The 16,762-nt window shown below is 39.6% G+C and overlaps 1 protein-coding gene across 1 annotated transcript in view; it reads right to left on the minus strand.

Moving 5' to 3' along the window:
* The window catches only part of Hs6st3 (heparan sulfate 6-O-sulfotransferase 3), a gene marked incomplete in the record, with an annotated part of 667,184 nt that overhangs the window by 650,188 nt on the left and 234 nt on the right, over window positions 1–16,762 (minus strand). The window contains 1 exon segment of the mRNA XM_005374096.2: window positions 15,914–16,762. Coding sequence (XP_005374153.1) covers window positions 15,914–16,614 — 701 coding nt within the window.

A 16,762-nucleotide genomic window follows, 5' to 3' on the forward strand; every position in this document is an offset into this window, starting at 1 on the left:
TTTGTATGTATGTATATACAGGATAGTTAACATGGTTGTTCTTCTGTCTTCTATTTCTATGCTGAAAGAAACTGTCAATGAGTCTTTGGTTGATCAGTATTGCATTTCTATATCTGTTTTCATGAGAAGCCACTTTGAAGATATCAAGATGTAACACAACAACCATTGTTAATTCCCTACCACTTTGTAACTCTGTATTGTCTGTACTGTTCTTTTGATATGTTGTAAAATGTTGTCTGTCTGTTAATGTTTTCCTCCTTTTATTTTTAAAATTTAAAAAAAAAGCAACAATGTACACTCTAACATCTTACTTTCAAACATTCTCTGACCAATATCTCCCACTGCCCAGCACATAGACAGCACTCTGGCATTCCTACTCCTCCAATTCTTCAATACCAGCAAGAACTTCACCATCAACTCTGATATGTAAATTTTACTCTATCTCTTTTAATATCCCTCGCTCATCCTTGTATTCTCATTTATGTTCCAAATAGCCTAAATGATATGATCTGGAACTATAAATTCTCCCTTGAAACCTTCCATAACTCCTTTTCTCTTCCCTGGGTGTAGCACCAATCCTGGGTAGAAACAGAGTACCCTCAGTCTGTGCCTTGACCAGAGTAGTTAAATGTTACTGAAGAAAATCACAGAGCTATGCTACTGGACTAATTTCAAACATACAATCAGAGATGCTAAACAGAACTCAATACTGCCATACAATATACTTCCACAGGAAACATGTTTTCTCAGCTATTAAGATCATCATTCATATCTCTAATCTCGAATCTCTAACATTCTTTCCCTATTTTCATTACTTTCAGCTAATGACCATGCTTTACACTTCCTGGCGAAAGCTTGGGCAATCAGAGTAGACCATCAATCCTACCCACCAACCTGTATCTGTATTCAAATACTCTGCCTTTGTTTCTGTTAAAAAGGGAAGAACATAGGTGTAATCCTGTGTTCTGTGATCATCTTTCATCTTCATAAAACTATCACTCCTACAATCACCCCACTTTGCTTTTTCATTCCTGCTAGTACTCAAACCAGGCCCAGAGTCCTTCACAAGGCTACAGTCTCTGAAGACTTGACAGACACTAACAGAACCCCTTTACTGACACTTCTGTTGGAGGTCTCAGTTCCTTCCCAAGAAGGCTTCTCTCTAACCATGCTCAGAACAGGGTTTTCAACAGAACAAGTACAGGGAGGGATGGAGAAGGAGGGAGGGAAGGTGCACCACAGATAGAAACCACAATCCTTTTATGATTTAACATCCGAGGTGTTATCTCAACCCTTTGGTTGCATTTTATTTCTCAGAATCAAGTTGTTAGAGCCAATATTGGTGGTAAAGTGACAATATCAGAGAATTTTTGGATAAATTTTAACAAGTACTACTATTTGAGAATTTAAGTAATTCTAAATTTCATGTAGAATCAGAAATAATGTCTTCACACCAGTATATTTTCAGGGCCCTTTATAAAAAGCTGTACTTCCAAACCAGTATTATCCCATCTCTTCAGTCAGTTCAAACCCTTTATGACTTGCTTGTTCATTCTTGCAAATATTCTCTCTCCTCTCTCTCTCTCTCTCTCTCTCTGCCTGTTTCTGCGTCTCTCTCCCCTCCCCTATAAATGGTTCTCATTACAATGCCAAGAATTGCCTTAAATGTCTTATTTTTAAATCATTTTGTCTATGATTTACACAACTATGCTTTCACTCCTTGAGAACAAAAATCAAGTCATCTATTCAATTTGTATTCACCACCATGCTTGATATTGAGCTATGTACAATTATGAAGGAATGAACTAATCAATCCAACCCATAAGCTGAAGAAAAAAAAACTTTAAGTTAAAATTAGGTATTATTAAATCTCTCTTGTCAGGGCCTGGCCCCCCAGCCATGCAGGCACCTGGGAGGCAGGCAGGCCACAAGCATCCACCCAGGGGCCACGCAGCTAGGGCACACCAGACCTTTCAGGCCCACCCCCACCCCCCAGCCACGCAGGCACCTGGAAAGGCAGGCAGTAGGCACCCAACAAGCAGTGCAGACACGCACACTGGCCCTCAGGCCAGCCGCCACTGCATGGTCAAGAACCACCATGCCACAGAGAAGCACTGACACAATAGGCCCACCCAGAGACATGCGTGAACCATCCCGACATGGAGAAACCTTTGGAAAAACATGCCATAAGGCAGGTCACTCTTGGCCCTGCCCCTGAGAGCCGGAAAGGTCCAGAGTCAGTGGAGGAGCAGCTGATGAACAAGGACTTGGAGAACACAAGAGTGCCAAGGCCCAATGATTCAGAGGTCGAGCTGACTGGGGACACAAGAGCCATTTGGGAGCTGGAAACCAGGAGGACCTTGTGAAATACCTGGGGAGAGCCCCTGGAGGCCATTCTTCCCGTAACTGTACAGACTGCAGTGGTGGAGCGAGTGGAGCTTCGAGAGGTCTGCACCGAGAGTTCATGGATTACATGGGTGCCCAATATTCAGATTCTGAAGAACCGCCTTCATGGAGAAGGTACGTGTCTAGGTTACCCGCCTGGGACACTTCACACCTGATAGTGCTGAGACTGACTAGCAGGCCAAGGACTACATCCATATGTTCCTGCCACCTGTGTTGATAGTTGGGGAGAGGACACTCAGTGGTTGAGGGATCCCAATGTGCTGGGAGGCTGGAGAGAACACCCTAAGTCTGATTTTTGGGGCCCCAAGAAGAACTTGTCGACTACATTCATCTGTTACCGCTGTCAAAAGCCAGGCCATCTCAAGAGGGACTGCCCTAAGAAGTCCCCTAGGCCATGCCCTGACTGTAAAGGTGATCACTAGAGGTCAGACTGCCCTCTGAAGTGAAGGCCCCAGAGCTCAGACCCCTCCTACCAGCTGGTCCAACAGGAATGAAGGGGCCCAGGGCATACTCTACCTTCTCCCTCTGGCCAGACCATTATCCCCAAGGAGGAGTCCCGTGTAATCACGACTATAGAGGAAAAAGTCAACAGCCTATTGCTGGACACTGGTGCTGTTCTCTTGGCCCTTCTTTTCAGTCCTGGCCTTCCTTCTAGCCGTCACACCTCAGTGAAAGGAGTCACTGATAAGGAGGTAATCCACTATTTTTCACAACCTTTAGGCTGTAACTACTTGTTAAATCTTTCTTGCATATCTTTGTTTTCCTGAGAAACCACTTTGAAGATACCAACATGTATTACAGCAGCCATTGATAATTTCCTACCAATCTGTCCATAACTCTGCAATGTAAATGGATGTATGTTTATTACTACGTGTTTTCAACAACAACAACAACAAAAACATCTCTTGTCAACCATTCCATGTTTTTATAATCATGCTTAAACTATAAGGAATTCTCTGTGTCACATTTTGCTTAACGTTACAATTCTATCCAACATCATTCCCTCCGTCCTCCTAGATCTATGTCCCCTATGCTTAAAATATCTGAATTGCAATCTCACTCTTGTCTCTGGAATTAGTTCACAACCACAACTACGGGTATGAGGGCACTAATATGAACTACTCTAATCCTAGATCTGGTCTCATCTTCACCTTGCACCTGTACTGAGATTACTGGCTTGTGCACTGTTTCAAACGTACTTTTTGCCATCTTGATGCCTGTGATCAACTAAATGTTTTGTCCTATGCTTGAATTTCATGTTCAGCAACTGTTTTAAAAACACCTTGTTGGTAAGACAATGAGACACATGAATGACTGTGCTGAAGGAAGATAGTTTTATCCTCCCAAATCCATGGAAATAAGAGGTGCACCATTCCACACTGGTCCACACAGTGGGGCCGCAGGGTCAATCAGGAGGCAGAGGGAAAGGGGAATATTTTGTTTTCTCTCCTGAAATAATTTCTTGCTTTCTTTGTTATTAGCTACAAAACAGTACACACAGAATAATTCAGTAGGTCATCACATCCTAAATCAGCTCAAATGAAGAACAGTTACATTCTCAGCTCACTTGCCAGGTACATTAACACTGAGTTATAATTTATATCTGTCACATAAAGTCATGAACACAAAATTTAAAATATGAATTTTAATCCTTAAATTCTGAAAATCATAAAGCAATGGGGGGAAAGCCTTGAACCTTAATCTATGAGCAAAATCCCTGGGAAAAAAATGTTTCCTGATATCCTAAGGGAAAGACTTATGCATTTAGGTAAAGCCTTTTATTACATATTATTTCCTATTTTAAAAGAAGCTAGTCATTACTGTAACAAGTTGTTGAGCTGAATGTGTATTTTGCACATTTTCAACTTCATCTTTGTCATTCCTGATTTTTGAAACACTCCATAAAAGCTGAATAATATATTCATTGCATTTCCAAAATTCAACTTTCCTTCCTTTTCCATTTCATATCAAAAGACTTTTCACTGTCAATGTAAATTCAAATTTATGTGGTTTATACTTTACAAGTGCTTTCCTACCATTTCCTTAAACCACAACACTAAAAATGTGAAGAAAGCACATATTCTTATCAAAATTGTTTAATAAATTAGTAAACTTATTTATGCTGCTTTCTTTCATTCTTTCACTTATTCAGTCGACATTTATCTGAGAGTCATTATGTGTCAGGCACTATTTTAGGTGCTGGTGATGCAAAAGGAAACAAAATAATGTCACTGTCCTCAAGAAACCTTGGCAGGAAGGAACAAAATTAGGAAATAAACAAGTAAATGAGGAAGCCCAGATTCAAACCCTGCTTGTCTGATTACAAACTTACAGCTTTTTGCAAAATACCACTTTGCCTCCCTAGTCCAAATTATCACTGTAAAAGTTCTCTTTGCCATGAATTTTAGTAGCTTGATCTCTTCAACCCATCTCTCTTTCAGTTTTCGAAAGGTCTCAGATATTTTTCCACTCTCTGAAGTGATTTAGCCGTCAACTGTCAAAACATCAGTTAATAACCACCCTACTCAGAACAATATTGTCAATAATGAGGAAGAACTCCCTTTACCCCTCCCCCTCATAAAAAGAAGAGGAAAAAAAGACAATCTTAAACCAGGATACTAATTACCAGAGGTTGGAAGAGAGAAGGGGAAGTTGGATAAAAAGAGATTGAATTTAGACCAGTACACGCCATGTGCATGTATTGAAATATCACGTTCATCTCATTAATATGTACAATGAACATATGTTCATAAAAATAAAATGAAAACACATTTATTCCTGCAAAAATGCATACCTATAAAGCTGTTAAGCACAAATTAATAATCTGCAAGAGTACACACATGTAATTATTAGCAGTTGTCTGCCTATCCAGGGCTCTTAGAGGAGAGCATTTCAAATTACTCCTCTCTGCCTATTTCTATCTCCCAGCACTCACTAGGAAGTTAACTTGTTCCATGTATCATTAGTAATTCATGACTTGCTTGTGAAAGTGCAGGGACAGCACTACTACAGACCTAATACAATGAATATCTTATTAGGAAGAAATTAACAAATGAATTGTTGCCAATCGATAGGTGTTGAAGAGAAAATTACAATGATAGTAAAGCCTAAATAATTTATACACGCTATTGATTTTTTCATTACATTAATTATTCTTTATAGCACACATAAGGAACTTGGAGAATAAAACCTTCAAAGCAAAGAAATTTATCTGCTGTGATGTCTTAGGCTTAAGACTGAATTTAAAAGCCAAAGAATAGGCCATAATCATACATATTTGAGATTAAGAATGTTCCCAATAATAACCTGGGTACTTCCAAAGTACCTAAAATTTTCCAAGTTGTCAGAAGACTTTATGCATCATTTCTTTGGAGGTTTATCAATGGATGTAGTGTCCAAAATGCCTATTAATAAAAATACAGAAATATCCATTAATCCACCATCTTCATCAGATATATAGGAAGCACAATAAGAAATTCAATAAAGTTTGTGAGAAAGAAAATCTTTCCTGATACTTCTCCTAGAATTTTTAAGTTAACTGGATTTACATCCAATTCAATAAAGTACGGATTCCTTAGAACTGATGCTTTTCATAGCCAGCAGAAGACAATTCCTAAGACAACTTAATCATGACAAAAGGAACAGCCAAACAAAAGCCTGAGGATGATCCTGTTGCTTACAGGACATTTCTGACACTAGCCATTTATAAAATGGGGTACCAGAAAAAAAAACAAAAGAGAAAGAGCTATGTGTAAAAGAGAAAAGGCTATGAGGTATGAAAAAGACAATGTAGACTGTTATCTTCTCTGTGGATCACAATGTTCCCAGAAACTCAAAATCTTTCCCTGTGGATGGAAAAAACAGCACATATACACCAATTGCAATAGATGTATACAGAAAGGTATTGCATCTGATATTTTTTTCACCTATAAATACTTAACATTGACCAGCACATTTTGGTGGCATTTGACTCTCAGAATTAAAACAGTGACTTGATGGTTCTTGTGTCACATTTTGTCAGACACCTATTTTATTCAAACATTTCTTCTAATATTACAAGTCTAATGTACACAACATTAGTAAATTAGTATATTAAAATTACTAATTTTCACAATATTCTGCAAGAAAGGTGCATGTGTATGTACTTTGAACATATCACATTTCCTTCAAAATAAATACAGAAAAAATTTCAAAAGGCCTTCAAAACTAAAACTAAATATATTAGAACAGTTTCAAGTGTAACACCATTTTTTTCCTTCTCTCACATTTTACTTCCAGAGACTTAAAGCTCATAAATGTTACCCTGAAGAATTTTAATACTCTTGGAAGAAAATCTAAGCAGCAGAAAACATCTCGTTGCATAAATACGTTTTTGCAAACTATAGCCAGTTTTGTGCACTTCTTGTTATGCCTTAACTAATGTTGTTATATAACCAAAATTATAAAATGCCATGCACCAATATAATGTAAAATATGTGCTGTCTACTGTGCACAATAATACAGACCTAACCACCCAAGTCTGCCACTATTAGCAGTTGATTCTGGTGTACACGGTGACAAATACCCAAATTTAACATTATTTTTATGACTCATCAAAAATTCACTTGTCTGTGTTGGTTTTTTCTTTGGTAAGTCATCATTTGCTGCACTTCTTCTTAGGTGGACACTGTGGGCTCTGCAGAGCATATACAGTACAGGTACTTAAATACAGTCTATGGTTCATTTATTGAACAGAACCAGGGCATCTAGAAGATGAGTTAAAAGAAATTTCAAGCTATTTTAAAACACTGTAGAAGTTTTCCTCCAGTTCATCCCTCCCCTCCTCAAACTCCACATCTATTTCCATCTTTCTCTGCCTTGCAGAAGGCCACGGAACTCATGAACTATCTCTCCAGCATTGGCCTGCAGACAGCTCACTCAGTAGAAGACAATGGAGGAAGTAGGAAGAGAAAATAGTCAGCACATGTCCTCCCCCACCCTTCAGTCCTCCCACCCTTCCTCTCTCCGCCTCACCTCAGCAGTTCTAGCAGTGGATGCTTTCTATTACCAGCTTCTATCCAAAAGCTTCTTAGGTTCTTTATGCCAAAACTGTAGCTCCTGTTAGCTACTTCGGGGCAAGCGTGAATACACAATATCACCATTCTCTTCCTTTGCCACTTCACACCCAGTACGATAAGTTTCCACATGTCACTAGTTGCAAAGACACCTCAAGGTCCAATGTTGGTTCCCTGTTCTTTGCTCATATCTCCATAACCAGTCCCATCCCAATCACAAAGGCTAGCTCTCTTTTTCAGGACCCTGACTAATAAAGCCATCAATTCTGTAAAAGGGCAATATGATATAAAAGGAGGGTGTACGTAAATAAATGTATACCAGCAGTATTTAAAGATACTTGCACTCCCAATCAGATAGGCTCCTGGATAGTTGATTACTTCCCATAAATGCACTAACAAGACAAGACACTGCATATGAGATAAATTTTTGTCCTCTACATTAAGTGTAACTTTCCTTCAGATTCAGTTCCTTTGAGATCTCACTCTTCACCTAGACTACTTAGGTCCTTCTCTCCCTGTTCCGTAACATCGTTCTAATTTACACTCTACAATATTGCTGTCTTCTTTTTCTTAGTATGTCATGCTGTTCTTTATTGTATCATAAGGATCTTACCTTCAGATTTCCATCTGCATGTAAAGTCACTGAATATCTCTCATTGAAACCATGTTTACTTTTCCTAAGTCTATGTTTTCACTTTGGAAGAAAACTCACAAAATTCTACATTGCTAATTAGAGTCCACAAAATACAAATGCCATCATACAAGTTTACAATTACCCATCCAGAACCTTGAATTCTTTGGAAGAAATACTCTGGAAATCCAACAAATTAATATGAAGGACATGAAAGTGACTAGCATTAATGCCACTTATATTTATAAAGAACCTAGAATGTAGGGGCAACCATGAATACACAGCATAAAATGCAAAGTTCTAAAAAGAAATGACACAGTACTTACAAATAAAAGCCTAGTAAGATATTAATAATAGCAATGAGCTACAAATATTTATATGCCCACAGGCAACTAATTCAATTTCACCACAGAACTGTTTCATGTATGAATTTAATTGTATACGTGTAAATATTTTTATTGCTGTTTCATTAATTTCCCATAAAAAATAAAATGATATGCTGAAAAGAAAACAAAAAGACTGCAAGTTTCCACTCAACAATATTCACCAAGTTCTTGCACTGAGTATCCACAGTATCCTAGAATTAACATTTACTTTCATCCTCTTCGGCATCTCAACTTCAGAGCTCACTTTTGCATTACTTAAAGTGAAAATTTTCAGGTTAAAAAAGGAGAGTACAGGATTACTCATCATTTTATCTTTATGCAAAACAGTATGTATGCATAAAACACACTCTATGAGAATATAATGGTAGCTGACTGATACTTTTCTTCATTATATCCTAATCACTTGGATTATTAATGCTCATCATGAGATAACACTCGTATTACTCTCATTTGCCAGGAAAAAAAACTGAAGTGCAGACTAGGTAACTGACTGAACTCTAGGTCACATGAAAGTTGTTGGACCCAGCTGAAGTCCAAGTAGTTCTTAAAAATCACCTTCGTTACATTCACATATCAGTCATAAGTTTATTATTGATTTCCCCCTATTTCTTATGAGCATTTGTCATCCTAATTCATCTCTTCCCATTGCCTTCCTATATCACAACCTTCAGCCACCACCAATTCAACTGTATGGCTCAGACAGTACTAGTACCAAGTCTGTATACACTAGGAGCTAAATATACCTCTCTCATCCTCACATCCCCCATCGAAGCCCCTGTCCTCTCAGTTTTTTTCTGACATGAAAATAAATGATGAAATTAACTTTTCCAAAAGGCAAGGACATCTCTTTGCACCCAAATGAATTTCTGATTTGCGGCATACTGTCTACCAGGAGAAATCTAAGAGCCTTGGTACAGACTTTTACTCCTCTCTTTGAGAATCTGTGAAGTCAGCATGCTGCTAACTATGAAAATCAACCACTAACAATTAAAATTTGCACTTGAAATAACAATGTCACAGCGCACAGCATTTAATAATTCCATTTTCTGGAAAACCACAATCTTGTCAAGATACATTGATACTTTTAAAGGCTAATCTAAAAGCTGACATTTATTAATCATCTTCTATAGTTAATCTTTGTGTATGTACTGCATGTGTTACACAACTGTATTTGCATTTGCTAAAGAAAAATGAAAAAAATTGTCAAAGTTAATGGATTTGAGTATATCTCACAATGCATAGTTAAATGTTTAGCTATAATTTAAACAAAGTTATATTAACCAATAAAATCAACAGGGAATTTATACATAATAACCACAGTTTAACAAATTCAAAAACAAGATAACTGATTACTACAATATACAAATTTGGCTTCCTCCATTTAATTGTTTGCATACTGAACCTATTTTTTGGCCCAGTAATCTACTTTGTGACTCTTAAAATCACATTAGGATTTTCCAGTCTCAATTAAACTATTTAATTCATTATCAAGTATAAATAACTTTCAAATGCCATAAGCTTCTGACTGCCTTTCAAAATGAGAAGATAATAATTAGCTTTCATGAATAATAATATAAGAGTTCAAGTTAGGGAAAATGACATTGTTAGTGGTTAAATTTACCTAGCTTCTAATTATTACATGAACATTTTTATTTCTCTAATACCAACCCAATCAAAAATCCCAAGGTGACAGGCAAGAAAAAGACAGAATGAATCATTTATTACCATTTACTACTTCCAGTTTATATCCTCACCACTTGAAAAAAATGGAATGAGTTTAATTTACCCTCTTTCTGATTTATAACAAATATTGGTAGCTTAAAGCAGAAGCAATACAGTTCTTTAAGAGCCCCTGCAATGAACAAATAAGTAGATATGGCATATAGACAGAACAATTTTTTATTTCCTTGGTTTTACACTGCACACAAACCTTGTGGTAAAAATTAACCTTCTTGGCAGTTCAACATTTCTAATTAGAAATCAAACAGATTATGCTTTAGAAAGCAGCGAGGGCCATAATATAGTAGAAACTTTGAAACAAAGCTCTGCAGATGCCTTACATATTTTATCTTGGTGTCTAAAGGAAAAGCAATAATGAGATGGTGTTTCAGAGTGGTTCTATTTTTTTGTAGCAAGTTGTGTTATATTTTCCCATCTTATCTTTTTTGCCTATTATTAAGAAGCAGATGATCTAGTACACAGAATCTATTGATAATTTTTGGCCCTGAATGTGTAAAACAGTCTGTATTATCAGGATGTGCTTTAGGTTGAAATACTATATTTACAAATGCTAGAGAACCAGCACATTTATTTATAATCATTTCTTGCCTTTCTTGTCTTTCTTTCTTTCTTTTTTCTTTCTTTCTATGCATTGAGGAGGAAAGGGGGAAAGAAGATACCCTGAACTCAGAATGAAAGACCTTTAAAAGGCTACCTTGTTTAAACCTTCCCCCAGGAAAGAACTCTTTTTAATAATGTCAAGGTTTTCACCACTGGGGTGCATACCACTTAACAAAACAGTTCATGTCCATGTTAGTTACAAATTTTATGAAGTTCTTACTCTGAGTTCAAATTCTATCACTTCTTATCTTAATTTTATTCATTGGTGCTATACAGACCACCTCTTTTCTACCTTCTACATCATCCTTTGAGTATTTGAAGGCAACTTTCATATCTCTCCTTGTCTTCTCCATCTTTACATTAAGTATTATTAATTTTCATAGGAACATGATTTCTAGATGCTATAGGTAAATTTGAGTTGTTGTTTGATTTAAAATATTCCTTAAGTGGAATGCAAAGAAGAAATCTGAAGATTCATTTCTCATTCATTTCAAACTATAGTTGACACAATCAAAAGGTCTGTCCAGAGCCCAGTAATCCACCCAGGAGTAAGCTTCTCTTTGATAACTGATGAAAGAAAGAGAGGGTAAGGGGGAACAAAGGCAGAGACAGAGACAGAGAGATGTGGAAGTTGTTCCGTGGTACAAAGTGGTTCAGAAAACCTTAACTCTCTGGCTGTAATGATTTGCTGAAAGTCCCAGGGCCCGAGCTGAAATTAACCAGTCATTCTCCACCATTTCAAAGCCAAACTCAGAAATGGCCTGCTTTCCTTTCACTTTGTAGAGCTATTAGACATGAAGACTAGTCTCCCACCTTGAGGAATGAACCAGTTTGACAGAATGAGATCAATATTCAAAGGACTGGGCTGGGCGTGTGGCTCAGTGGTAGAGTTCTTGCCTTGCATGCACAAGGCCCTGGGTTCAATCCCCAGCACCACAATAAATAAATAAATAAATAAGCATGCAAGCAAAGGACAGTGAGGAGAAAGACTACTAATCTCTAGTTCCAGTTGTTTCTGAAACTACCTCTATCCTTTTCTGTCCTGAAGTATAATTATGTAAACCAATAGCTCCTCTCTGGCTAAATAAGTTTGAGTTAGGTTTACATCACTTGTTACTCAGAGTATCCTAGCACAATGTCCACAGGGTTCCAACTATTCCAACAGAATTAATGGAATATGAGTCATAAAAGAGAAAAAATCACCATCCTGTCCAATAGGAGGATTAGGATGGAATATCTTCTAGCATTGTCGCAGGATGTCTTTCTTCCCCAATAGCCTAGTTTCCATAGGGATAAGACTGCTTGAAACTCTAAGAACTATCATAATAAGTAGGGGCTTAAGATGCCCTCCATTGTATATACAGACTGCAGACATAGTAGACAAAACATTGAATATAATTATGCAAATGAAGATACAAATTCCCTAGGTGGGAATTTAATCATATTATTTCTCCTTCTTAGAGTGAAATTACTCATGACAATTGTATAACTATGTTATTCCTTCAGTCGTTTTTATAACAGTAAAGAGGTATCTCCTAAAGACTCACTGGTGAGATAAAGAGGGAAATGACACACAGAAGAGAAATGAGCATATCATGATGAGAAAGAATAACATATCAAAGTAATAATTGGGGACACACAAAAATAATTGGGAGAAACCACCTGTAATAAGATAAAACAGGTCATCCAGATGTGCCACCTTCCTATTAGCTTCCAATCTTTTTCTAATCAATCTCCATGATCAAATGTTGCGGGATCCACACTGCCAGCCAAGATGATTATCATTTCATGTGCCCATGTAATTCACAGGATTGGTCCTTTGATTCTTCCATGCTTCCCTTTTCAGAGCTGGATTCCTACTTTGTCTTTCTCCTGAAAGTTCCTACTTCCTCTCTCACCATTTTAAATAACTTTTCTTGTCACCAACAGAATATATATTATATTGTGGGTCCCTCCACCGCCTGCTCCTCATCCTCCCTCCTATGATGGCTGATACTCAAACATGTGTAATTTTCAATTTCAACTGTAAGTCTAGAAATTAGGATTCTCAGTACAAATAATCAAAAAATGGTACCTCTGTAAGTCGACATGACCAATTTTCACTGAACTGCTCTGCTGTAAGGAACTGACCTCAGCTCCTTTTGTGATTAGTGAAATTATCATTATAATTAACAGCTAGTATTATACTACTACTATGTACTAGCATTTTAAGTATTATTGCATACCAGTCTATTATTATATTATGCATATATACTATCTTAAGCATTTTACATACATTAGCTCATTTTAGTTTTCATAACACCCCTATGATGGACATCTTAATTACTATCTACACTTTAATGGTGAAGAATCTTTCCGAGTCACTCACAGCTGGTTACATAGCTAGTAAATGTAAGTACCACATCTAACTGACTTCAGGGTCCTTGCTCTGACCCATTGTGTGATCCATATAGCACTGATGTTGGAGAGAAATGAGAAGGAGATGCTGAAGAGTACCAAATGCAGAGACCAGGGAAATAGAATCAACAGGATCTACATCTCAATTTTGCTTAGAGTCAGCCCTATTTGAAGTGGAACCTTGTTCCCATTATGTAGCAATAGATTATCTGCCATTTTGCATTGTGGAAATGTACCCTCCATTATCCAGGCTAATCTGGCTGACTGTAGAGTGCTGTACACAGACATTACAATGACAGACAACTAATTCAATCTTCTCTGCTAGGAAGATGCTACTGTGAATATCTCTTCAACTTTTTCTCCGTAGCTTTTGCTATAGGTCACTTCACATATTCCACAATAGTCCTTCCTAAAGTATCTAGAGCAGGGAAGTAATTGAGAATTATTGGAAGGGGAGAATGGTTGAAAAGGAAACAGGAAAAGGATTATAAGACGTGGTGCCAAAAGTACTACCAGAAAAAAAAAACATTTAAAAAAAAATCATTGTAGGATAATTGATTTCCTGGTAAATTGTGATTCAGAGAGAAATGAATGTTTATTGTCTTCACCAAATTTTTAAAAAATAATTTGAATGTGTAATAGAAACCATGTGTTTAAATAGCCAAGGTGGAATTTTTCTACACTGCAGAATAGAGAGATATCAGTACTTCCTATAAAAGTGAGTTCTTACTGCTTATGATCTCTGCAGAGTTTATAACAGTGGTGCCATTTCATCACTGAGCAGAAATCCAATTGTTTTTACAATTTACATTTTTCTAACTTCTCTAAAACTCTTCATTCTTTCACTGGGACACTGGTAAAAACAACATTAATAATAGTGCTCACTGAAAAATCATCAGATGCTTCTATGGGATAGAAACTACAAATGTCTCCAGTTTTAGTAAAATGGAAATTAGAAAACAGGCCAGCAACTCTTCTGGGTCAATTAGGAGTATGTAACACCTAAATAAAAAGAGTACAACATGGGCTGACATGTAGCACAAGCAATCTCCTGAAGTAGCAGTGCTATGCATGAAGAAGTTTAGAAGTAATATGTATTTGAAAAACTGACTAAGGTTAAGTAGAGAGGCAGGATCTAAAATAATATACAATTATAGTATATTATAATATAAGATAATACACCATTCCAGCCTGGCATGGTGGCACATGCCTGTAACCCCAGAACTCACATGCCTGTAATCCCAGCGCTTAGGGTTGAGGCAAAAGGATCACTGTGAGTTCAAGGTCAACCTTCGCTAATGTGTTCAAGGCTAGCCTGGACTACATCATGTCTCAAAAAAAAAAAAAAAACTCATACACCATTACAACATTCTAAAGTAAAAGGTCCTAAAAGTGTACTAAAGGGAAGCCTAATGTCCTCACTCTAAATCTGTTCCAAGCTGTTTTTTACTTTAACCAATATCCATGAAACAGGGAAAGAAGCAGAGAGGAAAGTATCTGAAAAACTCCCTAAATTTAAAAAAAAAAAAGAAGGCATAATGAAGTTTTGTTTGTTCCTGGAGAAATGAAGTAGTACTAGATGCCTCAGTGGAGGCAAATTCCAAAAGTCTGGGTAGTTTCCAATAAGTGAAGCTTTTGCACAGCGTCAAGTGGAAAAGCTATCTGATAGCATATATTGAGCTGAGTGTTTAAATTCCTATTTCCTTACACCAAATTGTTTGAAACCTTTAGGAGAAAAACTTCAACAATGTAGTGCTCCAAGCTTTTAATACTGCAGCCCCTTGAGAATGCATGTCAGATTAATCTTCAGATTACAATGGGCAGATAGAGCATTCGAACAAATTCTTAAACCTATGCCTCTCTCAAAGGATGCTAATAATGTCAGCGGTTTCATTGGCTATCAAGATTTCAAACTTTCCTAATCCCCAGCTCCATCACTATATTTAAGGGGGGAACGTTCCATCCTGAAAACGGGTGATCTTACTTATTTCATCTTTGTACCCACTTACCACATTGCCGGGCACACAGTACTGTGTGACAAATACTTTTGAAACAAGTTGATGGGACAAGGCCTAGGCAAGGGGGAGAACGGAAATCTTGCTGAGAACAGCATGGATCCAAATGCTGGCTGTGCTCAGCGACAGAGACCACCTCCCGAATTAGGGATACTGGGGCAGAGCAGGAACTTGCACGTGTATCTTCAAAGCGGCCTCAGAGGGGCCACCGAGGGAGGGATTAGCCCAGTCTCCAGCTTCACCATGCCTGGCAGTCTCCTGCCCTGCCTGTACTTGCAGCTTCCTCTGCTTTTTACCTGCTTTAGATTCCCACCACAGAATTTAAGGGCAAGCTTGGACTAGCCCGGTCTGCCCAGGCCCTCGACCCCCGACTCGTCATTCCATAGAGGTTTTCCAGCGTCCTATCCGAGGGAGGCCACACCGTGCTAGGCACCAGACAGGTTACACACCAAACGACGGCTCCGGACACCTTTGAGGGTGAAAGCAGGGTGGCGGAAGCAGTGGGGTCTAGGGAAGAGCGAGTTCAAGACCTCAGCTCTATCCGGAGGCGCCTCATCCATCAGGAAAAGCCTCTGCCCCGAGCACTGGCATGGGTTGGCCGGCGCGGGGATGGCTTGGCGCGCGGGGTCGACACCGGGGAGAGGGTAGGGAGGTGGCAGGAAGCAGCGGGACAGGGGACAGTACCTGGCGTGGCTGTGGTTGCGGGGACAGTCCTTCTTCTCCATGATGGCCGGCACGCAGTTGGTGAGCTCGGTCCAGTCGGCGTGCAGCCCGCAGCTCCAGCCGGTGGAGAAGCGGGAGAAGAGCCAGGTCTCCTTCTTGCCCGGCCGGTGACAGGTGCACTTCTTCTGGCCAGCTTTGCAGCTACACGGCTGCTCCAGCCGGATGTTCTTCACCAGGTGCCGGCCGAACGTCGTGCCCCCGGTCTTCTGGATGTGCAGGAACACGATCACGTCGCGTCCTTTGATATTGAAATCCACGAGCCGGGTCAGGTCCTGCAGGGTGAACTTGAAGCGCGGCGTGAACCGGGGCAGGGAGCCGTTTTCGGGGGCCTCGGGGTCCGGGTCCTCTTCTTCCTCCTCCTCCTCCTCCTCCTCTGCCTCCTCCTCTGGATCCCCAGGCTCCTCGTCCTCGTCCTCCGGGGCCGCGGCTCCCTGAGATCCTTCGGGCGGCCCCCGGGGCGGCGGGGGCAGCTGGGGTCGCCGCTCCCACTCTTCGGGGGACGCCTGTGCCCGGCGGGCCGGACTCGGGGCGGCGGGCGGGCGAGCGTCCCCGAAGTTGCTGCAGGAGCTGGTGCAGGAGGGGGACACGTACTGGTACATGATGACCACGAAGAGGAGAGTGAGCACGGGCGTCAGCAGCCACTTGTTGAACCTTTCATCCATGGTCCCGCTCTCAGGCCGGCAGGGGAAGCGGCGGCGGGGGCGCGGACGGGCGCCTGCTTGGAAGTTTCGGGGACTCCGGGGCGCGGCTCGGAGCCCGCCGCTCCTCCATGCCCCTGACGCCGAGGCGTGCGCTGGCTGGCGGCCCCGC

This window comes from Chinchilla lanigera, unplaced genomic scaffold (genome assembly GCF_000276665.1).
Source record: "Chinchilla lanigera isolate Chin_1 unplaced genomic scaffold, ChiLan1.0 scaffold00003, whole genome shotgun sequence".
Classification (NCBI taxonomy): domain Eukaryota; kingdom Metazoa; phylum Chordata; class Mammalia; order Rodentia; family Chinchillidae; genus Chinchilla; species Chinchilla lanigera.